General features: G+C 44.3%; 1 protein-coding gene across 2 annotated transcripts in view; it reads left to right on the plus strand.

Annotated features, from left to right (window-relative positions):
- The first annotated feature begins 544 nt into the window (after positions 1–544).
- The window catches only part of RAB37 (RAB37, member RAS oncogene family), a 63,068-nt gene continuing 36,683 nt past the window's right edge, over positions 545–26,929 (plus strand). For both annotated transcript variants that reach the window (XM_032429891.1, XM_032429893.1), the window contains exon 1: positions 545–1,077. In XM_032429891.1, coding sequence (XP_032285782.1) covers positions 1,006–1,077 — 72 coding nt within the window. In that variant the 5' untranslated portion in view covers positions 545–1,005. The remainder of the gene's footprint in view (positions 1,078–26,929) is intronic.

Consider the following 26,929-nt stretch of genomic DNA (forward strand, 5'->3'; position numbering starts at 1 on the left):
TTTAGTGGAGGTAGCTAAAGCTTCCCATCTCCCTGCCCAGAGTGCATAATAGCAAACATTCTTTGTGTTCTTAATACATGCCAGGCATCCTTCAATGCTATTTACATAAATTAACTTACTAAATCCTCGGAACAACACCAGAGTGTAGGTACAATTATTGTCTCTATTTTGTGGACACTTAGGGAAAGTTGAGTAACTTGCCCAAGGTTACACAACTAGTAATTTTCAGAGCTCACATTTGAACTCTGAGCCTGCACTCTTAATCAAACCACCATTCTGCCTCTCCTGAGCCAATTGTTCCTCACTTTTGTGGGTCACGAGCACCCTGGAGAGTGTTATTAAAGCTCTAGACCCTCTCCCTGGGAAAATGTGGTTAAGCAGAATTTTGCAAAGTAATTCAGGACTTCAAGGACTCGCAAGCCTCATACATACTGGAGGGAGCTGTCCAGGGACCAAAAGAGAAGCTGCGCCAGGACTTCACCCCTGCAAACGCGGGAGGAGAGCTGAGCTCCGCGGTATGACGGGGATGCTCTTTCACTGAGAATCAGGAAGGGTGATCTCCCGAGACCGCAATGCCCTGGGGACGCAGCCGGACGCTGAGCCTCCGAAGTCCGGTAGCTGAACCAGATATGCACAGACCACCAGTGAGACTGAAATCTTGAGTCTGTGCCAGCATCTTGGAGTCACAAGACAGGGAATTCTGAGCGGACGGGATCTCAGAACTCGGGTCCCAGGCGCAGAGGGACACTATCGATCGCTGTTCCTGGTGCTGAAACGCCGCGGTTACGGAGGGGAGGGGCTGCCTGCCGCCCACCCCCACCCCCGACCACGTACTAGGTACGCCGCCGCCACAGCCGCGGGAGCTGTCCAGTGCTGAAACTGGATGCGGCCCGGCCCGTGGGGCTAGATCCGAGCTTGCCGCACCTAGCGGAACCTGGACCGAGCTGCTGGGAGCGCTGACGCAGAACGCTGGGAAGGCGAGAAGCAGTGGGCTCCACTCCGGGCATGGACCAGCAGAGACTGGACTCCTACCAGTGGGGAGCTAGCCGTGACTTCAATGAGCACGTCCTGCATAAGGTAAGAATCTCCTGCAGTCCCCTGCCCCCATCCCAACGCTGGGAGAGGGCGCCGTCAACAGGAGTTCTCTCCGCTCCCCTGACTTGGCTTCGGGACTTAAAGAGAAACTAGCCCATATCTGTGAGCCTGTGAACGCTTTCTGTTTGATCCTGTTTGCGGTTCAAAACAGATATGCGTAAACACTGGGGGAGGGGCCGACGCCAGAGACTCAGATTATCAGGAGCTCCGTTCAATTCTTTTAAATCACCTGTGTCCCGTTCTCACTCACTTCCTCCTGCCTCTCATCCATTTGAACTCTTGTGTCCCCTGAGCACCCTGTCCGTCCGTGACCCTTCTGGAAGGCCGTTTGTCCTCTCACCCGTGCCTCCCAAGCTCCGGCCCTGCCAGGTCTGGCCATTATGGTCAAAGACCTGAATTCCAGGGTGAAATTAGACATAGAAATGATCTACAGCAGAAACAAACTGTTATTTTCAAATTAGACTGCCTCCTGGCTCCAGAAAGCTGCCCTCCAGCCACCCGAAAGTGTTTGCTTATTTCAAAGCTCTAACTCATCCCTTGCTTCCCTCATTCAAATTTCTTATGCAACTCAAATCTCAATAATGTAGGTTTCCTCTTGAAGTGATTGTTGGGGAAAAGTAGCAGCCTCTCTCTAGGCAAGTCTTTTAATCCAAAATCCATCACTTCAAAAGAATCAGAGCCTTATATTTCCCATAAGAAGTCATGGATTGCTCCTCATCCCTTGCTTTGCCCTCCTCATTGAGCCCTTATATAGCCTACTTTGCTAATACCAATTTATCTGTTAGTCCCCTGAAAAGCTGTACATGGTCCTATACTTGGAGATTATTTAAATAAAAATATCACTCTAAAGATTCCATGAATGTGGGGCACCTGGCTGGTTCAGTTGGAAAAGCATGTGACTCTTGATCTCGGGGTCCTGAGTTCGAGCCCCTTGTTGGGCATAAAGATTACTTAAATAAATAAATAAAATTTTAAATAAATAATAAAAATCCCATGAATGCAATCTCTTAAATAATCCAATTCACCCTCTTCCCCTATTACACAGTTTGTATTTGAGGAAACTAAAGTCCAAAGAGGGGAAGTGACTTGTCTAAGAAAACAAGGTAGTAAATGGCAGAGCTGGTACTAAAAGCCTGGAATTCTGACTCCAAGTCTAATAACTTTTTTCTCACAAGTGTGGTCCACAGGCCAGCAGCACTGGCATTACCTGAGAGCTTGTTAAAAATGTGAGGGCGCCTGGGTGGCGTAGTTAGTTAAGCGACCAACTCTTGGTTTCAGCTCAGGTCATGATCTCAATGTCGTGAGACCGAGCCCCGCCTGAGATTCTCTCTCCCTCTGCCCCTCCCACTCATGCTATCTCTCTCTCTTTAAAATACATAAATAATGGGCATTAAGGAGGGCACATATTGCATGTATTGCGTGGAGCACTGGGTGTTATACGCAAACAATGAACCATGGAACACTACATCAAAAACTAATGATGTCCTGTATGGTGACTAACACAACGTAATAAAAAAATAAATAAAATAGATAAATAAAAAAATTTTTAATGTGAAATCTCAGGCCCCACCCCAGACCTACCGAATCTGAATTTGTATTTTAAAACAATCCCTAGGAAATAAATATGCAAAGTTTCATTTTCTAAAGTTTCATTTCTAAAGTTTCAGACACATGGGCCTGCGTCACACTGGCTATTTCTGACGCAAATGAAGGAAAATCAACTACTAACAGAAGTGCGTCTGTAAATTTGAATAGTCCATGTGACTTCTCCTCCAGGTCCCTGAACCCCTGAGGTATAGAGAAAAAGAGAAATTTATAACAACTGTCCCAGCCAGGAAGTTTTAAAATGGTTGCAGTTTGAAGTAAACTAGAATAAGATCTGTGTTCTTTGAGGTTGTGAATCTAGACCCAGCAGAAACTGCATGCAAGCTAAGGAACATAATTACAAATCAGTTACAAAATCATCCTGGTAATTAGATATTTGGTTCTCTCCAAGTTTAAGCTATCTTATAAAGATGTAAATATTCATTTTGGCACTTTAAGATTTGGAGGACAAAGTTTTCAAATTATTGACAAGTGTGGTCTTTCCCACTTCAGTGACCCACATATGAAATACAGGATGTAGCCCACAAGAACTTCACTTCCCTTGGGTTTATTTATCACCAAATTGGGAGAGAGCCTGTTTCGACAACTTCCAATATATTTGAAGACAAGTGTCTACTTACTACTAGTGAATGCTTGGTTTCTTCAGCTTGGTTGTGAGCATCTTGAGAGCCAAAGCTGGACTTAAACCTTCTGTGGTTCCCGACAGAGTAACATGTGTATAGAGAATTTTCTTTTTCATGTAATGTTGATCACCTCCTCCTAATATTATTTTATTATTGTGAATGACTTTTTAATGTGATCCACCTAAGAATCTTTATGTAAAGGGGTAGAGTATCAACATATTTGTATTATTTTTAAGTTTGCTATATAATAGAATCCAAGAAATTTTTGTTGATTCATTTGAACATATTGGCCATGGGAAGCAGGACTTCCCTCCAACATTCACTGCTGGGAAGGATGATCTTTTAGATCAACTTTTTATTGAAGTATAATAACCACAAGGAAACCCCAAATCATGCGTGTACACCCTGCTGGATTATCACAAAGTAAGCACCTCTGTGCAACCACTGCCAAAATAAAGAGATAGAATCTTGCCAGCTTCCCAGGAACCCCCCACACACCCCGTTCCACATACTCCCCCCTGAGGTTACTTTTATAGAGGAGGGAGTATCATTTAATGTTTTGACAGGGCTGCCAGATTTTATGTAGGATAGTTTTAGGAACTTGCTAAGGATGAGACATTGCTTTATGGTGGATAGAAACCCCAGGCTGGGAATCAGATAGAACTTGATTGATAGAACTTTGAATGACATCTATGAGCCTTCTTTTCTTATCTATAAAATAAGAATAATATTATCTGGCTTATTGTCTTTTGAGGGAAGATGTTAGATGATATAATGTAAATATGTAGATGTAAATATGTGTTTCTCTGGCATATAGGAAGCATTTAGTAAACGGTGGTTATTAGGGTACATATCTCAGGCTTCAGAGCAACTTCAATAGGTGTCACATTGAGCGTCACTCAAAATAATGAATTTTTGTGAGAAGAGCAGCAGTTCCATACACAGACACACATACTCACACACACACATTCTTCACAGGCACAATCCCATGGGATTAAGCTCACACACCCACCATCAAGACTTCCATGTGAACACCCCAAATCTGATTTCCTAAGTTGAATATTTCCTTTCTCTGGGAGGTGAAGCAGGGGACCCAATAAAACTTCTCATTAAAATTCACTTATATGAAAAGCATATGCCAAATACCACCAGCTTTGGATGGCATTGGCACTTTAGCTAGTCCCAAGAGTTAGAGGGTGACCCAGATGAGCTTGAGTAACTCTTAACATATTCCTGGAGTGTGGGCTGGAAGCTGGGAACTGCTTGGAAACATTGAGTTCATCCATCACATGCTTGGAGTTTTTAAATAGAGTTGCTGTTGTTCTCACAAATCTGAATATTTGATGCAACTAAATAATTTAAAACATGTGAACAACCTTGCTGCTCTTTTGCTGAGAGAACTCCTAGCCCTCTCTTGCTACCAGTATAGTCTTGAGAGCCATCAAGGGCAATGGTGTGACCTAGAAGCTCAGGAACAGCCCACAGACTGGATTCTTGTGGTGCCAGGGCCTGGCCATAAACCCTAGGAAAAATGAAGCATGGAATTTTGCCCCAGATGCTAGTGAATCAGGACAGAGACTTCAGTTCAAGAGCTTACTTCCTGATTCACCATCACCAGCACTCTGATGCACACCCACATGCCGGTGTTGTTCCAAGAGAGGCAAATAATTACTAAACCAAAGTCACTCTCCTCTGTAGCATCTCAGAAAGACTATTGACCAGGGGACAGAAAGATGTGGTCTGTCCATCCATTCATCCAGGGCTTGGTTCTTGTGGGGAAAAAATTGAATTATCAAGGTCTCTGTACTACAAGGGATTTCCATTCCCTCTGACTCTGCTCTAACACCTCTTCTAGCTAAGTAGGAAAGGCAAGAGGTCATCTCTAGTACCTCCCTCTTCACTTGCACTGTTCCTTCACCTCCCTGTCTATGGCTCATCCTGTGATTTCCACATCCCTAAGTGGTCCACGCACCTTATCTATTCATTCAGCAAACATGTATTGAGCATGCCCAAAGCATAAGAAACTACACTGGGTATTTTAGAGAAAACACATGCACACACACAAATTGTTCCCACTTTCAATAAGCTTGTGGCTATAAGACAAGCACATACATTGCTATAATACTGTGTAGAGTCTCAGATGTGCCCTAAGAAAGATACAGGAAGATACAGAGGGATACCCAGGAAGAAACCTCTGAAAAGGTTACTTCTAATCTCAATTTGAAATGGCCTCCGATTAAGAGTTAATATTTAAGAAAGCTGGAGTTCCACACACCAGCCAGCCTAGCTCTCCCACTGGGTCATCGCCCACTAATCCTGGAGAAAGTTCTGGATTCAGCAGCATTTTACCTCCCTGCCAGAAAATTTTACCAAGGAAAGAGCCATCCCTGCAAAAGGCCATACCCACTATTCTATCTCCCTCTACTATTCTTTATCCTTTGGGAACTTTTTTTTTTTCAATTAAACAATGTTCATGGAACACAAATTTGTGGTAAAAGAATCCAGTTCCACAGGAAAACCTGTACCCTATAGGTGAAGAGATTTTACTTTCAAATGAGTTCATCATACCTCAATAAAGCAGTGTCGGATTTTTGTTTTTTGTTTTTTGGTTTTTTAAAGAAAAAATATGGGGCTCCTGGGTGGCTCAGTTGGTTAAGCATCTGCCTTTGGCTCAGGTCATCATCCCAGGGTCCTGGGATTGAGCCCCATGTCGGGCTCCCAGCTCAGGGGGGAGTCTGCTTCTCCCTCTCCCTCTTCCTCTCCCCCTGCTTGTGCTCTCTCCCTCTCTCTCTCTCTCAAATGAAATAAATAAAATATTTTAAAAAGAAAAATATGTAAAACCAGAGTGAGAGCATTAGCTCCAGTATTGCCAGATTTCCATCCTCAGCTCAGGAACAAACAAAAAAGCCAGGAAACGTTAGTTGCCCACTGTTGAATGTTTCCATTTGCTTGTTTTCCTTTCTTGCTTGCTCTGGAGGTTTTCAGATAAATAAATGAAGTGTGTGTTAACGTCACTGAGGATCTCGGGTCGTCTGGGACTCCTTTGACTGATCTGTCCATCCTGCCAGATCCCAGAGCAGGCAGCTGGCTTGGGGAGTGGTGCTGGTTGGTTGTCTTGGGTAACCTTAGCAGGAAATGAAGGTGACTTGGTGCAACATCTCAAAGCTCGTTTTCCAAACCCTTCGGGCTTTCCTCCCCAAGCACTCGTCCCTCTAATTTGGAGTTCCTGGGTCTTTGGGGAGAAAATATCTGAGACTCACTAGTGTTAGTCCACTAATATTTCCTCCTATAAGCTGTTTTGGGGAGTGGCTTTGACTTCCTGCATTTCAAGGGCAGGAAACCCAGCTTTGCTGGATGTAAACAGACAGAGGTGAGCACCAGGCTAGGGAACAGTTAAACGGAAAATTTGAAGTGGCTCTAACCTTATCCCAGTGTGCTCCTTGCTTCCAGCCTCCCCTTCTCAGGCAAGAGAAGCAGTCCCCAGAGATGGCAAGTGAGAATGGAGCTCACAGCTCCTTTGCCAACTCACAGAGCACTCAGGCAATGCACTTCCCCAGTTGGGAGCAGCCCTGGACCATCCTCCCACCAGACAACCAGAGGAGGTTTTCTGGGGCCAAGTGAGAGAGCTCCAAGCCAGCAGCAAACAACAGATCTGGAAATGTTAACCCCTCACTGACCCTACCAGTCAAAACCTCCCCAGATCTCACCCTACTCCTCAAGGTAGCAAGGTCCTATGAAAATAATTGTTAAAACAGGCAGAGCTCAAGAATCCCTTAGCAGGTAATTCCTGTTTCACTGACCTTGATGCCAAAGTCTGCTCCCTCCTTTCTTATTTGTATTTCTGCTTATTAGCAGACAGTTTTGACCCATCCACATTAGGGTGTTATTTAATACTTTGTGCTTCTGCAAACGGCTTACTTTTTTAAGATTTATTTATTTATTTTAGAGAGAGAGAGAGAGAGAGCAGGGGAGAAATAGAGGGAGAGAGAGAATCTCAAGCAGACTCTGCGCTGAGTGTGGAGCCTGATGCGGGGCTTAATCCCACGACCCTGAGATCATGTCCTAAGCTGAAACTAAGAGTCAGGTGCTTAACCGATTGAGCCACCCAGGCGCCCCTGGAATGGCATACTTTTAGGTGTCTTGAACCACTAGTCCTCCGCCCTTAGCTGCCACATACACACACCTCCTCTCACAAGCTATAGGCAGAGCCAGTGATAATGTGTTCTTGGTCTCTATCCCTCCTTATCTTTTGTTGTTAAGGGCCTTTTAAAGGCAAAGCAAACCTTTCTCCAACTCCTCCTCCTCCTCTTCCTCCCTCTGCCATTTGAATTTTGCATCCACACCACTCCCAGAAAGCCTGCTTACTAAAATGCAGATCTGTCTGTCATGTATCAGAGCAATACCCGCAGGGGACTTCAGGAACTGGTAGACCTTGCTTCTTCCAGCCCCTCCCAACTTCACATAGAGAAACCCTTAACCTTCAGAAGGAATGGCGTTGCTGGTAGAGACTTAGTCCAGATGAGGCAGAGCTCCCTCCAGCCCCTCAGTATCCTCCTCCCTCTGTGGGGGGCAGTCTTCACCCAGATTCTTCCCCGTTCTCCTGGTCCCCTTCTCAGGTTTTATAAGGTTGTGAACTGAGAAGTATAAAATCATCTCTGTGCTATAATCTAGAGGGACCCAGTGAGACTAATAATTGTTAGTAATAAATGATAAAAATTAACACATGGTTCATCAGTGGAGTATTTTACAGTTTACAAAATAATTTAATATATGCTGTGACACTTAACACTTACCACATGCTTTTTCCAGGATATGTTATTATTAATTTCATATTATAAATAGGGAATGGAGGCCAGATGGAAAAAAAATTAAATTACTTGCTCAAGGTCACAGCAGGTAGTTATTGTGGGAATTTAAATAATAGCAGCAAACCCCTAAAAGCACTTATGTGCCGAGCACTGTTCTGAGCCTTTACATCATCCAATCCTACAACAACCCTATTTTAATCTCATTTTAAAGATGAGTAAACGAGGGGCGCCTGGGGGGCTCAGTCGGTTAAGGAGCCGACTCCTGATTTCAACTCAGGTCATGATCTCAGGGTTGTGAGATCAGCCCTGCGTCGGGCTCTGTGCTGAGAGCAGAGTCGCTTGAGATTCTCTCTCTCTCTCAAATAAATAAATAAAATCTTTTTGGGGCGCCTGGGTGGCTCAGTTGTTAAGCATCTGCCTTCAGCTCAGGTCTTGATTCAGGGTCCTGTGATCAAGCCCCATGTCAGGCTCCCTGCTCTGCAGGAAACCTGCTTCTCCCTCTCCCACTCCCCCTGCTTGTGTTCCCTCTCTCACTGTCTCTCTCTCTGTCAAATAAATAAATAAAATCTTTTTTAAAATAAATAAATAAATAAAATCTTTTTACAAAGAAAAAAAAATGAGTAAACAAGCCACAGAAACATTAAGAAACTTACCTGAGGTCACCCAGCTAATAAGTGGCAGAGCCCAGACTCCAACCCCAGATAGCTGGAGATCCAATGGGGCAGGGTCAGCAGAAGGCAAAGAGCTTTGCCAAGGGGATCACATGGCCAAGGGTGGGGGTTAAAGCAGTCACATGTAGGTTGTCGACAGCAGTCCAGTGTAGCCCCCAGCTCTCTAGGACTAGTGCCTGGTTTTGCTCACTCACACAAGAGTAGATCCATCTCTCCAGGCACACTCATGTTAATCAAACTCACAAGACTGATGTATTGCTCAAGATGACAAACCATATTATAATCAGGGGATTGTTTGCTAAGCATGAAATCCAGAAAAAGAGAGACTTGGGGGATTCAGATGTCTAATGAAACCAGGCCAATGTGGTATGATGGTTGGCTATACTATGAGCACAGCTTGGATGTGCAACTCCTATAGCCGCCCCTTCTACCTCGGGGCCTCTCTCCCCTGACCTCTGCCTCCCCGGCTGTACTTAACCCTAGTGTCAGGGGAAGGGGGTGTGCTGTTCTCTCCAGATCTCATTTCCTGCCCTCCTTTAGGAACCGCTTGCCTTTGAGCTTGAGAATGCCCAGGACTTGACCTGATTGGGAGAAGAGGGGGTGGGGATGTTCCCTCTTCAGGAGACTCCATCAGACGCACCGACATTTGTCATCTTATATCTCTGCCTCCATTTCTCTCAGTGCCCTTGTCAGGGCCTTAGGGATTTGGGTTTCAGGGGAGAGAACCATGAAAGAAGAAAAAGGTGATTGGGGCCATTTCTTCATATCCCACCACCACCCCATCCCATGTGCCCTCCTTGAAACTGGATGTCGCCGGTTGAGAATCTTGAGAATGAATTCAGCATTGTGTGCTCCTAAACACCTGGGAACAGGGGCCATTCCCTACCCCCAAGGAACTGAGTGTGGCAGGCTAGGCGGGTCCCTGGGCTGGCATGGAGACAACTCAGGCCACATCTGACCTTAGCCCAATATGACACATGAACTTCAGTGTCTATGACGACGTCTTAAAGGTCATAGGAAGTGGGAAGTGGGCGCTGGGGAACCAGGTCAAATGTTCACAGCTCCCTCAGGCTACCAAGTTCTGAGTCCTGACTCAGGGACTGATCTGAAGGGCTGCAAAATCTACAGCTCCAGGAGGGGGTCCCAGCGCTGAAGGTCAGAATGGCTCTGGGCCCGCAAGGTAGGAATTCCTTCAAGTCCGTGTCCAAGACAAGGAGGAGTTCTCCAGTGTACTTCTGAGAAGTGCCTGGAGTAAAGATCCATGGCCCAAGCTTGGCAGAGTTGGGTAAGTAGAAGCAAAACTGGCACCCCCTCCCTGAACATCTCCAAAGATCTGAGATGATAAAAATCCAAACCCAAAAATGCCAGAGCTCTGACCTCTGGGGATGACAGGTTGGCCGATGAAGAGCAACTTGGGAAAGACAGAGGCAAGGGGCCAGGTGAGCTCTGCAGTCATGCCCTCAAGAACCCTCACTCCCCCATGCCCAAAAAGCCAGGTCTCCTCCAGACATCATAGTGCAGCACCGCAAACACATGAGAAGACTACACAGAGTAATCCCTGACCACCAACTGTCTGGCCCACCCCCTGCCCTGTCCTCCCCTGCCCTGTCCAGCCCCTGCCCTGTCCACCCCCTACTTGCTCACTGATTTGCTTAGAGCAGGAGGCAGCTCATTAGCTAAAGAAGAGAAGGGACTTGGGGTGTCAAGAAAACTAGGCTTTTAACCTGGCTAGGCCTCTCGCCAACTGTACTTCCTTGGTCATTCCATTCAAACAGCCCTTTACAGTTTGCAGAGCACTTGCATATAAGCTGTCTTGTCTGATTTCCACAGCACAACGTAAGCAATCCAGGCATCACTGTTGCCACTAAAAGGGGAACTCCCGTGGTCAGGACCCTTTTGGTTGCCAGTGACAAAACCCAAGTCAAACCATCTAAACAAAAAAAGAAAATCCATTGGCTCATGTAACTGAGAAGCCTGGGGATGCTGTTCAGTTGGATCCAGGGATTCAAACAATGGCATCTGTCTCTTTCTGTCTCTCAACATTCTTCCCTCTAATTCGGCTTTCTTCACAGGAAGGCCTCACCTCATGGGGTCACATGACTGCCAGCAGGTCCAGGTCACAGCCCCAGGGTTGCTAGTTTCCACTAAAGTCCTAGATCTAATGCTTATTGGACAGAAATGAGTCATGTGTCCACCCCTGGAGGAGGAGTCGGTCCCACCCAAGCCCTATCGGTCACGACTGGAAGAGTGTTTTCCAAGGAAAATGAGGGTGTGTTAGCTGTAGGCTAGTCATGCAAAAACAAGAGGACCCCATGGTAATCCCAGGGGAAGCTGGGTCCCAATTTTTTTTTTTTTAAGTAGGCTTGACTCCACCTGGGCTGAGATCAAGAGTCAGTCGCTCAACCAACTGAGCCACTCAGGCGCCCCCTGTTTTTTTTTCTTTTTTCAATATTTTTAAATCTTTAATGAGAAGTGACTGAAAAAGAACTGAGGTAGTTGTGTCCCATACATGGTGTCATTTAAGACTGGACACCCAGACTTAAGATTATTAATAGCCAGACTTAGGTAATGAACTGATGTCACCCTATAAAGCTTATTGGGGCTGTGGAGCCAGACCTCACCCTATGGGTGGGAGTAGACTTTCCTGTAGAGGAAACAGATGACCTAACTTTCAGCCACCCCAGAAGGAGGTCAGTGTGGGGGCAGCTGATGAGGACACAGGAGGTGAGGCTCAGGTAGGAATGAGGGGCTAGCTCTTCCCCTGGTTTGGGGACCAGGGTCAGTCGGTGTGAAGACACCTGAATTTTTCCAGTGGGGTGAGGCACGAGCAGTCTATGGCCACATGAAGGCAGATGAGAATTGGGATGGGAGACTCCCAAGTAAGTCCAGCTTCATGGGTGGACAGTCACATGGGGCTCTACCTTTGGAAGGGCCCTATAATTGCTTTAATGCCCTGCTGTCACTATTTTGAGATCTTCTCAATATTTTTGTACAAAGAGTCCCATATTTTCATTTTGTGCTGGACCCCAAACTGTGTAACTGTTGCTGCTGTCAAATAAGAACCCCTGGAGGATCCGGGCACTTGGGTGGCTCAGTCGGTTGGGTGTCCGACTCTTGATTTCGGCTCAGGTCTCCATCTCAGGGTTGTGAGTTCGAGCCCCAAGTTGGGCTCCATGCTGGGCATGGAGTCTACTTAAAAAAGAAAAAGAAAAGAAAAAAGAACCCCTGGGGGTGGTCTGAACCCAGGTCTGGACAGTAGTTCTGAGCAGAATGGCAAAGGGGTGATCAGTATCTCCCCCCACCCAGGGCTGTCACTGTATCACCGGTGGCTTTCACTGGCAAGGAATGGTTGTGCCAAGCACAAGAGCAATCTGCAAGGGTCATGGGCAGCAGGAAGCATGTCGTGGAAGGCAGATCAGAACACCCAAAGGTGGACAGGCGAGGCCTTAGCCTCAGCGATAGGTGCCTGCAACATTGGGCTGGGGAAGAAGTAAATGAGACTTGTATTTGTGACCTGAGCACTGGACAATCAACTTTTGTTGGCTATTAGTCAATCATAGGAGCCATTATTATTAATACCTAACTAACAGAGCTATTAATACCTAATTACAAAATTTGGGAAATGTAAAACAAAAATTACCTGTGATGCCACTGTTTCAAAACTCCTATCTTAAATAAAAATGCAATTGCTTTCTAAAAATATATGTACAGTTTACCCTTGAACAATATGGGTTTGAACTGCACGGGTCCACTTGTATGCAGATTTTTTTCAGTAAATGCCATACAGTACAGTATGGTATTTCTCTTCCCTATGATTTTCTTAATAACATTTTCCTTTCTCTAGCTTACTTTATTGGAAGAAAACAGAATGGAATATATAACATGCAAAATATGTGTTGATCAACTGTACTATCAATAAGGCTTCCAGTCAACAGTAGACTAAGTAGTTAAGTTTTGGGGGAGTCAAAAGTTATATGTGGATTTTCAATTGCACAGGAGTCAACACTCCTAACCCCCCTCCCACCGTTGTTCAGGGTGGGCTGTATATATTTATATCCACCTCACAGACATTTTGTCATCCACATTTCATCCTCATTATTTTCAATGACTGCACAGTATCCCATTGTGTGAACACATGAAAATTCATTATAATTCTGAAATGTTGAAGCTTATCAAAAAGCACAGAGAATACTGAGGGGGGGGTGGAACAAGATGGCAGAGGAGTAGGAGACCTGGATTTCGTCTCCTCTCAGGAATTCAGCTGGATAGGGATCAAACCATTCTGAACACCTACGAACTCAACAGGAGATCGAAGAAAAGAAGAGCAACAACTCTCTGAACAGAAAAGCGACCACTTTCTGGAAGGTAGGACGTGCAGAGAAGTGAATCCGAGGCGATATTCGGGAGGATAGACGGCGGGGGAGGGGCCTCCGTCGGCCGCTTCTGGCAAGCGATAGAGCCGCGGAGCACAAAATCGGAACTTTTAGAGTCTGCTCTGCTGAGGGACGTCACTCTGGTGGCGAAGTGGGGGGTGGAACCCTCGCGGGACAGTGTGGTCTCAGGACCCTCGGGGTCACAGAAAGACCGGGGGTGCCTGAGTGCGGCAGAGCTCCCAGGTATCGGAGCGGGGAAGCCGGCTGCAGAGACGGAGCCGAGGCGCGGGCTCTCAGCTCGGGGTTGCCATAGACCGTGATCCGCGGCACAGTCGGGCCACTGCTCCTCCAGCAGGGACCCAACAAGCGGCAGATCCGGGGAGACTCACCTTCTTCCCCCGGGAGGAGCGGCGCGGGAGCGCACCGCGGGGATCTGCTGGGTTTGGAGACTCCACCCGGGGTCGGGTGCCAGAGACAGAGACGCGCGGTCACAGGCCGGGTGAGCGCGGAGTGTGGCCGGAGACCGGGGAGACGGGAGTGACTGACGGCTTTTCTCTGGGGGCTCACTGAGGAGCGGGACCCCAAGTTCTCGGCTCCTCCGGGGCGGAGACTGGGAGGCCGCCATTTTCACTCTCCGCCTCCAAAGCTGTACGGAAAGCTTGCAGGGAACAAAAGCTCCGGAGAGCAAACCCGAGCAGGTTACTTAGCCCGGACCGGCAAGGGCGGGGCAATTCTGCCTCCGGCAAAGACATTTGGGAACCACGGCAACAGGCCCCTCCCCCAGAAGATCAGCGAGAACAGCCAGCCAAGACCAAGTTTACTGATCAATGAGAACGGCAGAACTCCAGCTCTAGGGGAATAATGCACATAGAATTCATGGCTTTTTTACCATGATTCTGTAGTCTTTCAAAGTAAATTTTTTTTTAACTGTCTTTTTTTTTTTTTTTGAATTTTTCTTTTTCCCTTTTTCAACCAACATCTTATCAATCCCTTTTTAAAAAAAAAAAATTTATTTTTCATTTTTATTTTTCATTATTTTCAGAGTCATATTCTATCCCTTCATAGTAGTTACCCGTATTTTTGGCATATATATATAAGTTGTTCTCTCTTTAAAATTTTGAGATAGTTTCTTCTAACAGATCAAAATATACCCTAAATCTCTATTGTATGGTTTTTTTCTACTCCCCGCCTGATCACATTCTCTCCCTTTTTTTTCTTTTTTCTTTTTTTTTAAATCCTCTTCTTTCTTTTTTCAAACAACTTCTTATCAATTCCTTTTATAAAATTTTTTATAATTTCCATCTTTACAGTCATATTCCATCCCTTCGTCATATCAACCCTTATTTTTGTACATATATAAGTTTTTCTTTCTTTAAAATTTTGGGAGGCACTTTCTTCTAACAGACCAAATACACCCAAAATCTAGTGTGTGGCACTGATCTATATACCAGCCTGATCATAGTTGATCACATTCTATTTTTTTTTTGTTTTGTTCTGTTTTTGTTTGTTTTTATCTTCATCTTTTTCATTTCCTTTTTTTTTTTCTTTTTCTTTTTTCTCTCTTTCCCTTTCTTTTCCCACTGCTTCAGGTCTTTTCTGATTTGTTTAGAGTATATTTTCTGGGAACGTTGTTACCCTGTTAGCATTTTGTTCTCTCATTAATCTATTCTCCTCTGGACAAAATGACAAGATGGAAAAAATCACCTCAACAAAAAGAGCAAGAGGTAGTACCGACTGCCAGGGACCTACTCAATATGGACATTAGTATGATGTCAGATCTAGAGTTCAGAATCATCACTTTAAAGATACTAGCTGGGCTTGAAAAAAGCATAGAAGTTATTAGAGAAACCCTTTCTGGAGAAGTAAAAGAACTAAAATCTAACCAAGTAGAAATCAAAAAGGCTATTAATGAGGTGCAATCAAATATGGGGGCGCTAACTGCTAGGATAAATGAGGCAGAAGAGAGAATCAGTGATATAGAAGACCAAATGATGAAAAATAAAGAAGCTGAGAAAAAGAGAGATAAACAACTACTGGATCACGAGGGCAGAATTCGAGAGATAAGCGATACCATAAGACGAAACAACATTAGAATAATTGGGATCCCAGAAGAAGAAGAAAGAGAGAGAGGGGCAGAAGGTATAATGGAGCAAATTATAGCAGAGAACTTCCCTAATTTGGGGAAGGAAACAGGCATCAAAATCCAGGAAGCACAGAGAACCCCTCTCAAAATCAATAAAAATAGGTCAACACCCCGACATATAATAGTAAAACTTACAAGTCTCAGAGACAAAGAGAAAATCCTGAAAGCAGCTCGGGAGAAGAGATATGTAACCTACAATGGTAGAAACATTAGATTGGCAACAGACCTATCCACAGAGACCTGGCAGGCCAGAAAGGACTGGCAGGATATATTCAGAGCACTAAATGAGAAAAATATGCAGCCAAGAATACTATATCCAGCTAGGCTGTCATTGAAAATTGAAAGAGAGATAAAAAGCTTCCAGGACAAAGAAAAACTAAAGGAATTTGCAAACACGAAACCAGCCCTACAAGAAATCTTGAAAGGGGTCCTCTAAGCAAAGAGAGAGCCTGAAAGCAACATAGACCAGAAAGGAACACAGACAATATACAGTAACAGTCACCTTACAGGCAATACAATGGCACTAAATTCCTATCTTTCAATAGTTACCCTGAATGTAAATGGGCTAAATGCCCCAATCGAAAGACACAGGCTATCAGATTGGATTAAAAAACAAGACCCATCGATATGCTGTCTGCAAGAGACTCATTTTAGACCCAAAGACACCCCCAGATTGAAAGTGAGAGGGTGGAAAACCATTTACCCTGCTAATGGACACCAAAAGAAAGCTGGGGTGGCAATCCTTATATGAGACAAATTAGATTTTAAACCAAAGACTGTAATAAGAGATGAGGAAGGACACTATATCCTACTTAAAGGGTCTATCCAACAAGAAGATCTAACAATTGTAAATATCTATGCCCCTAACATGGGAGCAGCCAATTATATAAGGCAATTAATAACAAAAGCAAAGAAACACATGGACAACAATACAATAATAGTGGGGGACTTTAACACCCCCCTCACTGAAATGGACAGATCATCTAAGCAAAAGATCAACAAGGAAATAAAGACTTTAAATGACACACTGGACCAAATGGACTTCACAGACATATTCAGAACATTCCATCCCAAAGCAACAGAATACACATTCTTCTCTAGTGCCCATGGAACATTCTCCAGAATAGATCACATCCTAGGTCACAAATCAGGTCTCAACTGGTACCAAAAGATTGGGATCATTCCCTGCATATTTTCAGACCACAGTGCTTTGAAACTAGAACTCAATCACAAGAGGAAAGTCGGAAAGAACTCAAATACATGGAGGCTCAAGAGCATCCTACTAAAGAATGAACGGGTCAACCAGGAAATTAAAGAAGAATTTAAAAAATTCATGGAAACCAATGAAAATGAAAACACAACTATTCAAAATCTTTGGGATGCAGCAAAGGCAGTCCTAAGAGGAAAGTATATAGCAACACAAGCCTTTCTCAAGAAACAAGAAAGGTCTCAAGTACACAACCTAACCCTACACCTAAAGGAGCTGGAGAAAGAAGAGCAAATAAAGCCTAAACCCAGCAGGAGAAGAGAAATAATAAAGATCAGAGCAGAAATCAATGAAATAGAAACTAAAAGAACAGTAGAACAGATCAACGAAACTAGGAGCTGGTTCTTTGAAAGAATTAACAAGATTGATAAACCCCTGGCCAGACTTATCAAAAAGAAAAGAGAAATGACCCAAATCAACAAAATCATGAATGAAAGGGGAGAGATCACAACCAACACCAAAGAAATACAAACAATTATAAGAACATATTATGAGCAACTCTATGCCAGCAAATTAGATAACCTGGAAGAAATGGATGCATTCCTAGAGATGTATCAACTACCAAAACTGAACCAGGAAGAAATAGAAAACCTGAACAGACCTATAACCACGAAGGAAATTGAAGCAGTCATCAAAAATCTCCCAACAAATAAAAGCCCAGGGCCAGATGGCTTCCCAGGGGAATTCTACCAAACATTTAAAGAAGAATTAATACCTATTCTTCTGAAACTGTTCCAAAAAATAGAAATGGAAGGAAAACTTCCAAACTCATTTTATGAGGCCAGCATTACCTTGATCCCAAAACCAGACAAAGACCCCATCAAAAAGGAGAACTACAGACCAATATCCCTGATGAACATGGATGCAAAAATTCTCACCAAAATACTAGCCAATAGGATCCAACAGTACATTAAAAGGATTATTCACCACGACCAAGTGGGATTTATCCCTGGGCTGCAAGGTTGGTTCAACATCCGCAAATCAATCAACGTGATACAATACATTAACAAAAGAAAGAACAAGAATCATATGATCCTCTCAATAGATGCAGAAAAAGCATTTGACAAACTACAGCATCCTTTCTTGATCAAAACTCTTCAGAGTATAGGCATAGAGGGTACATACCTCAATATCATAAAAGCCATCTATGAAAAACCTACAGCGAATATCATTCTCAATGGGGAAAAACTGAGAGCTTTCCCCCTAAGGTCAGGAACGTGGCAGGGATGTCCACTATCACCACTGCTATTCAACAGAGTATTAGAAGTCCTAGCCACAGCAATCAGACAACAAAAAGAAATCAAAGGCATCCAAATTGGCAAAGAAGAAGTCAAACTCTCACTCTTTGCAGATGATATGATACTTTATGTGGAAAACCCCAAAGACTCTGCCCCAAAACTGCTAGAACTCATACAGGAATTCAGTAAAGTGGCAGGATATAAAAACAAAGCACAGAAGTCAGTGACATTCCTATACACCAACAACAAGACAGAAGAAAGAGAAATTAAGGAGTCAATCCCATTTACAATTGCACCCAAAATCATAAGATACCTAGGCATAAATCTAACCAAAGAGGCAAAGGATCTGTACTCAGAAAACTATAAAATACTCATGAAAGAAATTGAGGAAGACACAAAGAAATGGAAAAACGTTCCATGCTCATGGATTGGAAGAAGAAATATTGTGAAGATGTCAATGCTACCTAGAGCAATCTACACATCCAATGCAATCCCCATCAAAATACCATCCACTTTTTTCAAAGAATGGAACAAATCATCCTAAAATTTGTATGGAACCAGAAAAGACCCCGAATAGCCAGAGGAATGTTGAAAAAGAAAAGCAAAGCTGGCGGCATCACAATTCCGGACTTCCAGCTCTATTACAAAGCTGTCATCATCAAGACAGTATGGTACTGGCACAAAAACACACACATAGATCAATGGAACAGAATAGAGAGCCCAGAAATGGACCCTCAACTCTATGGCCAACTAATCTTTGACAAAGCAGGAAAGAATATCCAATGGAAAAAAGACAGTCTCTTCAACAAATGGTGTTGGGAAAATTGGATAGCCACATGCAGAAGAATGAAACTGGACCATTTCCTTACACCACACACAAAAATAGACTCCAAATGGTTGAAAGACCTCAATGTGAGACAGGAATCCATCAAAATCCTAAAGGAGAACACAGACAGCAATGTCTTCGACCTCAGCCGCAGCAACTTCTTCCTAGAAACATCGCCAAAGGCAAGGGAAGCAAGGGCAAAAATGAACTATTGGGACTTCATCAAGATAAAAAGCTTTTGCAAAGCAAAGGAAACAGTCAACAAAACCAAAAGACAACCGACAGAATGGGAGAAGATATTTGCAAATGACATATCAGATAAAGGGCTAGTATCCAAAATCTATAAAGAACTTACCGAACTCAACACCCAAAGAACAAAGAATCCAATAAAGAAATGGGCAGAAGACATGAACAGACATTTTTCCAAAGAAGACATCCAAATGGCTAACAGACACATGAAAAAGAGCTCAATATCGCTCGGCATCAGGGAAATCCAAATCAAAACCTCAATGAGATACCACCTCACATCAGTCAGAATGGCTAAAATTAACAAGTCGGGAAATGACAGATGTTGGCGGGGATGCAGAGAAAGGGGAACCCTCCTACACTGTTGGTGGGAATGCAAGCTGGTGCAGCCACTCTGGAAAACAGTATAGAGGTTCCTCAAAAAGTTGAAAATAGAGCTACCATATGATCCAGCAATTGCACTGCTGCGTATTTACCCCAAAGATACAAAAGTAGGGATCCGAAAGGGTACGTGCACCCAATGTTTATAGCAGCAATGTCCACAATAGCCAAACTGTGGAAAGAGCCAAGATGTCCATCGACAGATGACTGGATAAAGAAGATGTGGTATATATATACAATGGAATATTATGCAGCCATCAAAAGGAATGAGATCTTGCCATTTGCAATGACGTGGATGGAACTGGAGGGTATTATGCTGAGCAAAATAAGTCAAACAGAGAAAGACATGGATCATATGACCTCACTGATATGAGGAATTCTTAATCTCAGGAAACAAACTGAGGGTTGCTGGAGTGGGGGGTGGGGTGGGAGGGATGGGGTGACTGGGTGATAGACACTGGGGAGGGTATGTGCTCTGGTAAGCGCTGTGAATTGTGCAAGACTGTTGAATCTCAGATCTGTACCTCTGAAACAAATAATGCAATATATATTAAGGAAAAAAAGAAGAAGAAGATAGCAGGAGGGGAAGAATGAAGGGGGGAAATCGGAGGGGTAGACGAACCATGAGAGATGATGGACTCTGAAAAACAAACTGAGGGTTCTAGAGGGGAAGGGGGTGGGAGGATGGGTTAGCCTGGTGATGGGTATTGGGGAGGGCACGTTCTGCATGGAGCACTGGGTGTTATGCACAAACAATGAATCATGGAACACTACATCTAAAACTAATGATGTAATGTATGGGGATTAACATAACAATAAAAATATATAAAAATAAAAAATAAATAATAAAAAAAGCACAGAGAATACCATAACAAAAAAAGAAATGCCCCTGTACCCACCACCCATATTTACTAAATGCTAGCATTTTGCTTTAAAAAAGCCTTGAAGGAGCCTTCTATGGGGCATGTGAGTGGTAACTCCAAGGGACTTCTCAGAGATACATGGGATCTGCTGGAGAGATATGGGTGCGGACCCAAGCTATTACAAACTGGAAACCAGAAGGTTACTGTGGTTGTTTTGAAGTCACAGGCCAGAGGGTGTGGCACTTCGGTGAAACTCTGTTATGCAGAGGAGTCAAGGGACCCCGAGAGACATTTTGTGATCATGATAGTCCAAGGCCACTCAGCAAGTAAATAAAAGACAGAACCCCACCCTAGGGCATCTGATCCCAAGTCCTGAACTCTTCCGAATTATCATGCTGACATGGCCCTCCCTGGACCCCCGGGATTCTCAGGGAAAGCAAGACTTGACCCGGAAACTGCCCCTTCTGATGCTGACTTCCCACAATTCTAGTGCAACCCTGGTGACAATTTCAGCCTGGCCCAGGACACACACTAAAGCAGAGTCAGTGCCATGGGGGACATTCATTCGCAATGCAGATTCAAGACTGCCTCCAGAGCTGCCCAGATGCCATTGGAAAGCAGGCTTACTGCAGTGAGTCACCGTTAATTGGGTCTCAAGGGCAGAGGAGCCAAGCAATATTACCTCCTGGGGATTTGCCTCCATGAAACCCAACTGCAGGATAGCAACCCCAGGAAAGAAAGCCTAGACTCAACTGACACCAACACCACTCCGGGGAAGACTCCCCTTCACTTTACCTCCACTTCCTCTCTCTTCTGTTCTCATGTCTCAGTGTGTTTTAAGAGAAAATACTTTACCTCTCCACTGCTCCTACTTTCACTTGCCAAAGATTTCAGTGGAAGATCACAGGGTCTCTGGGGTTTAGTCCTTCTGCTTTTCTGGCTTATTATTAATCTTGCAGAGGCAGTGTGAAATTTTAAAATGAGGTCATTGTCTGAACTTGGCAACTCCTTCCAATGACCAGAAGGCTGGCAGCGGGCAGTATGACTGAGACCAGGGGCTGTGACCTTTTGCTTCTTTTTTTTTTTTTTTTAAAGATTTTGTTTGTTTGACAAAGAGAGACACAGCGAGAAGAGAACACAAGCAGGGAGAGTGGGAGGGGGAGAAGCTGGCTTCCTGCAGACCGGGGAGCCCAATGTGGGGCTCGATCCCAAGACCCTGGGATCATGACCTGAGCTGAAGGCAGACGCTTAACACCTGAGCCACCCAGGCGCCCCAACCTTTTGCTTCTTTATCACAGAAACCCTCACCATCCTTGACAGAGGGCAGTACTCTGTGTGGGAATTCCAGAAGGAAACTCTATGTGGCTGCTTTTCAAATAGCAAAACAATTGCCAGATCCTGAAATAACACAAAGGCACAATTGGGCATTGGTTTTATTGACGGAGAAAAATAATATTAAAATAAGAAGAGCTGCATAGACTTGTCAGTTTGGTACAGAATGCTCCGTAATGCAGACCAGCTCCCCTGATGACCTTGCTAATTGACATGAAGGCAAGGAGAGTGGGTCAAGGGCTGTGAGGGAACCCGAAGCCACTTTATACAAGCATATTCCTCCTTGGGAGAAAAAAAGGAAAATAATGAGCTGTGTGGCTTTGGTAGCATTGGTAAAACTCCATTTCTTCAGTAGGGTGGCAGGTACATGGGTGTTTGTTTCATTATGTTTTATAACATATATACACATTATATAGACTCATCAAATATTTTATAACTTAAAATGAAACAATAAGCTAAAAAAAAGACAGGATTGGGGACATCTGGGTCTGCAACACAGAAGAAGGAAGGTGATGATGGGGAGGGATGTGGGAGGCTTCAGAAACTCCCCAGGATGGAATTTTTATGCTGGAACCTGTAGTAAACACCTCCTCTCTGCTGAAGTAGATGTTCTACCACACAAAGGTCTAGAATGTCTCTTCTCTATCTGTGACCCTTAGGAACAAAGTCTTACCCCTTCTTTAATTCTGAACCTGTCCTCAGAGGTTCCTTCAGCAGAACTGAGTTCATCATCCTTTCTTGATGCAAGAACTGCACACCCTCAAGACAGGGCCATGTGAGTTTGTAGTCACAATGGGCTAGTTTGGGGAAGGGCTTATGCTGGGCAGGGGGAATCTGACTGAAGAGGCCCTTTTCCCAACTGATGTAGGGCCATGGGGCCATCGTGAATGACAACCTTAGTCAGCGTCCAGACGAATATGATTACTAGAGGCCTTTGGGGAACCCTAGGCCACACCGGCTGGGATATAGCAGAGAGAATCCATGTCCAGAGAACAGTGTGAATGAGATCAGTGGCTGCCAGTCCTTAGTCCACATGTGAGTACCATCCCTGGACAAAGTATCAATCAATTTGTAGGAGATTACACACACACAGCCTAAACCATATTGGCAGAAAGCTATCAACTATCCTTTCTTAGGAAACCTGCCTACTATTCTGGCCTGGTCGTGCTCAAATGTCCTTTCTTTTACGAAATTAGGGTCATAACAAATAGTTTAGTAGAAACTTTCTTAACAAAACCTTCTCTTAACCAATGTACCAGATTAGCCAACACTCTTCAAACTTTTGGTCAATCATACACACTAATTATAATTATGTCAATTAATCCACGTATAAACTAATCAATTAAAAGTGCAAACAGGGGGCGCCTGGGTGGCTCAGTCGTTAAGCGTCTGCCTTCGGCTCAGGTCATGATCCCAGGATCCTGGGATCGAGTCCCACATCGGGCTCCCTGCTCGGCGGGAAGCCTGCTTCTCCCTCTCCCACTCCCCCTGCTTGTGTTCCCTCTCTCACTGTGTCTCTCTCTGTCAAATAAATAAATAAAATCTTTAAAAAAAAAAAAAAGTGCAAACAAAAAGGATATTGACCAATGTCATAAGAGGGTAAACAAAAAAAGAATGGTCATTTCTACAAAAACTAGATTGAATGCTTTGGAAAGACTCAATAAAATCATGTCGTTAAAAAAAAAAATTCTGTCAAAAAATTGCTAACTAAACTAGGAATGAGTGAGAGAACTGTAAAATATCAGGAGGAAAAAACGTAAAAACGAAGAAAGGTCTTGCAATCTGATTGCTTCATAAGTGTCTAGAATGTCTTGCTCCATGTTAGAGAAACTGGAACAAGACAATACAACGTGGGCGGTTTGTGCAGAAACAGCAATGAGCTCTTCCTTCAGCAGACCTGTAAGCAAAGAAAAGACTTAAGTCTACATCAGAACACTAGCAAATTACTACACATTTAGATATTTTGAGTAGAAAGAAGTCACTTAAATAAAGAATATACTTCTTTTACAGTTTCCTGATTTAAGCAACTTTTTCAATGATCTGACCAATTCTCAATTCCATTTACATTGGAAAAGAATGCACCTGCTTGGTAAAAAAAAATGGCTGACCACAATAGCAATCCCTTCCAATCTAAAAAAAGTACTGGTACATGATATCAACTGTTTCCAGCAGTCTGGCCTTTCCAAGGCTAAGTGGCTATGAACTCTATTTCCAAGGTATCAAGCAAAGGTAGGTTTTCAGCCTCACTTCAGTCCAACATTTATCTTTTTTTTTTAAAGATTTTATTTATTTATTTGAGAGAGAGAATGAGATAGAGAGAGAGAGCATGAGAGGGGGGAGGGTCAGAGGGAGAAGCAGGCTCGCTGCTCAGCGGGACTCGATCCCAGGACTCCAGGATCATGACCTGAGCCGAAGGCAGTTGCTTAACCAACTAAGCCACCCAAGCACCCGTGTCCAGCATTTATCTTAATCATGTATTTTGAAGATTACCGGCTCAGTATGTTTCTCTCCCTCAACTGACTCTCAAAAAGGCTCCATCTTTGGGGCACCTGGGTGGCTCAGTCAGTTAAGGGTCTGCCTTTGGGTTAGGTCACGATCCCAGGTCCTGGGATCAAGTCCCACATTGGGCTCTCTGCTCAGCAGAGAGCCTGCTTTTCCCTCTGCCTGCCACTATCCCTGCTTGTGCTGTCTTGCTCCTTCTCTCTCTGTCAAATAAATAAATAAGATCTTTGGGAAAAAAAAAAAAAAGAAGAAGGCTCCATCTTCTGGGAGCCAGTAATATGCATACAGTTGTTGAAAGGAGACTGCTCCAAACCTACAATTTTCATAAGTGGGATCTTTAAATATTAATGATTTAAAAATCAAAGGAGGGAAAGCCCAGCAACTTTAGACAAGCTATAAATAATTAGGCACTCAGTCAGAGCTGAGTGGTTAAATATCTTGGAGTTTGTCTGAACAGAATGTGCTTTCCTAGAAACCACAGAGCAAAATCCCACTCAGACCAGAGGAACCATATCTGAACTTGCTCATTCTTACGGTAAAGGTGCTAGTCTGTCACCTATCATCTGCCTTAGCAAAATCTTTATGGAGTGGCCGGATATGACTGAGACAACACCAAGATACCAATCTATAAACATTATGAAACAGTTTCCTTTCAGACTGCTTGTATATGTTTGCCTCCCTTCCCCTGGCCTTGACTACTTCCCCCCAGCGCTCTCTAAATTTCAGTTCAAGCTTGAATAAATTGGGCTGGATGCAGGGTGGATCCCTACAGTCATGACCCAAACCCGGAGAACCCGAGTGCTTTCCGTGAGGACCACCAGTCAGAAATCTGCTCAGTCCAGCTGCAGAATGTAGAACGGACCGGACAGCTTTCACAACTGTCATGAGCTAGTCAACCTCACCTCTCAGGACAAGAAAAGGTCCCTTTTCAGACAGCCACCAATCCAGATGGCTGGAATTTTGGATAAAGACATTACCTCTAGTGACATATCTGGCAGACATCTTTTGGAAGCTTGAATAAGGCAATCAAATGTGATCAGAGTGGATCTGTCTTTCTAAGTGGATATACCTTTCTTTCCTCAGTTCAGCTAGGCTGCCAGAACCTTCCATTTCCAGCCCATATGTAACGTCAAGATAAAGGCAGAATCAACCAGATTCCTCCAGCCAAACCAAACTGAACTCAATTCTAGTCTTCCCTGTGATTCTAGATTTACATCAGAACTGTCAAGGCTCTAACTTTCACTAGTTTCTGTGATGGATTACCAGAAAAAATGAATTCCTTACTATCCAGAATAACCATGTACTTACAGGTTCTGTTTGTGTGCTGGTTGCTAAAAAACTCAGCAATAAAGCTACTTTATGCACAATAGCTAAAATGGCACAGTGATGCACTGGCCCAAGGCTTTCTATTATTCTTATACTTCGACTCACTCTAGTCTTGTTCTGCTTTGAGCTTTTTCACTTAAAGATCCCTCTGTAGCCACTTCTTGCTCTGGGTCAAAACAGTCTCACTGACCCAGCCAGCTTAAATGACCAGCCCAATAATATTTAAGTTTGCCTAGACTCTGCAAATTTCCCCAGGATGGTACTGCTCTTGAGGTTCTAGGGAATCATCATTCAGGGAGTGGGAACAGGAGCAGAGAGCAACGCATGCTGGGATGGACATCCACCAAGGCCACCTCCCCCAGACCACCTGGGGTATCTGTAGCTGTGAGAAGTTGGGCAACCCCAGGACACACTAACAGCAGCCCATAAATACGACTAGAGCCCTTGTCCCTGCTGGGGCACCTGCCTGTAGCCCGAGGTTAGCTCATCATTTCTACCCAAACCATGACTCCTTTCCCTGATGCTTCATCCCAGCGCCCACCAAAAGAGACCTAAGTGAAGTAATGGAACTTTGTCCTCCAGTTAGGAGGAATCATGGCCCCTCCTGCCTCCCCTGGCTTTAGGAGGGGAGAAAGAAATCTCTCCACTTCATGCTTCTGGGAGTTTGATGCTGAAATTCCTTTGATTGCCCAGGTGGCTCAGGACCCTTTTCCTAGAATGACAGACACAGGTGTCCCTGCTCCTGAAAGCTTGCCCCGTGTTCCCATGCCTGGACCGTCGCATTATTTATTCATTCAAGGCAACATAAAAACATTCAAGCATCCGCAATGTATGTGACCTTAAAACTAGGCAGGGGGATACAGCAGTAAGGGACTAAGTCCTCACCTTCAGGCAAACTGCAGCCTAGTGGAGGGGGGAAACAATAAACCCACATGCCAATAAATAAGTTCATAAAGCTGTGCCTGCTATGGAGGAAGTAAGACAGGGCAACAGGACAGAGTGAAATTGGAGGTAGTGGCAGGAGCTACTGCCTTCAAGGTGGTCAGGGAAGTCTACTCTGGGAGGGGACATTTGAGCTAAGATGTGATGATAAAAGAAGCTAACTGGTCACACATCTGTGAGGAGAACATTCCAGAAAGAAGATACAGCAAGTGTCAATGCCCTGAGAAAAGAGCAAGCTTCGCCTTTTCTTTTTTTTTTTTTCTTAAGCTTCATCTTTTCAAAAGGAGGGTGGCTGGAGCTGGGGTCATAGGGGCAGGCAGGGACCTGTACTTCCCCGGGACTTCCTGCTGCATGCAGAAGAAGCCACCAGAAGGTGATAAGCAGCAAGTGACCAGGTCTGTGTTTTAAAAAGATCACTTTGACTGCTGGAAGGAGTATGGTCTCTGGGGCTGGAAAGGAAAGAAGGACAGCGGGCAGGGGACTGGCTGGTTGCTTGGACTTGGCCGGTAACCACAGACACAACGAGCCATGCCACCATCCTGGGATTCAGGACATACTCTGGAGGGAGGGCTGCCAGGACTCTAGAACAGAGGTGGTAAGTCCGGCACCTGTGAATACTCGCTAACAATCCCTGCATGAGTAGTGCTCATACCCCCTCGTCCTTAGACGTGCCATGCAGGACAGTGGC

This window comes from Phoca vitulina, unplaced genomic scaffold (genome assembly GCF_004348235.1).
Source record: "Phoca vitulina isolate PV1807 unplaced genomic scaffold, GSC_HSeal_1.0 scaffold41, whole genome shotgun sequence".
NCBI classification, from domain to species: Eukaryota; Metazoa; Chordata; class Mammalia; order Carnivora; family Phocidae; genus Phoca; species Phoca vitulina.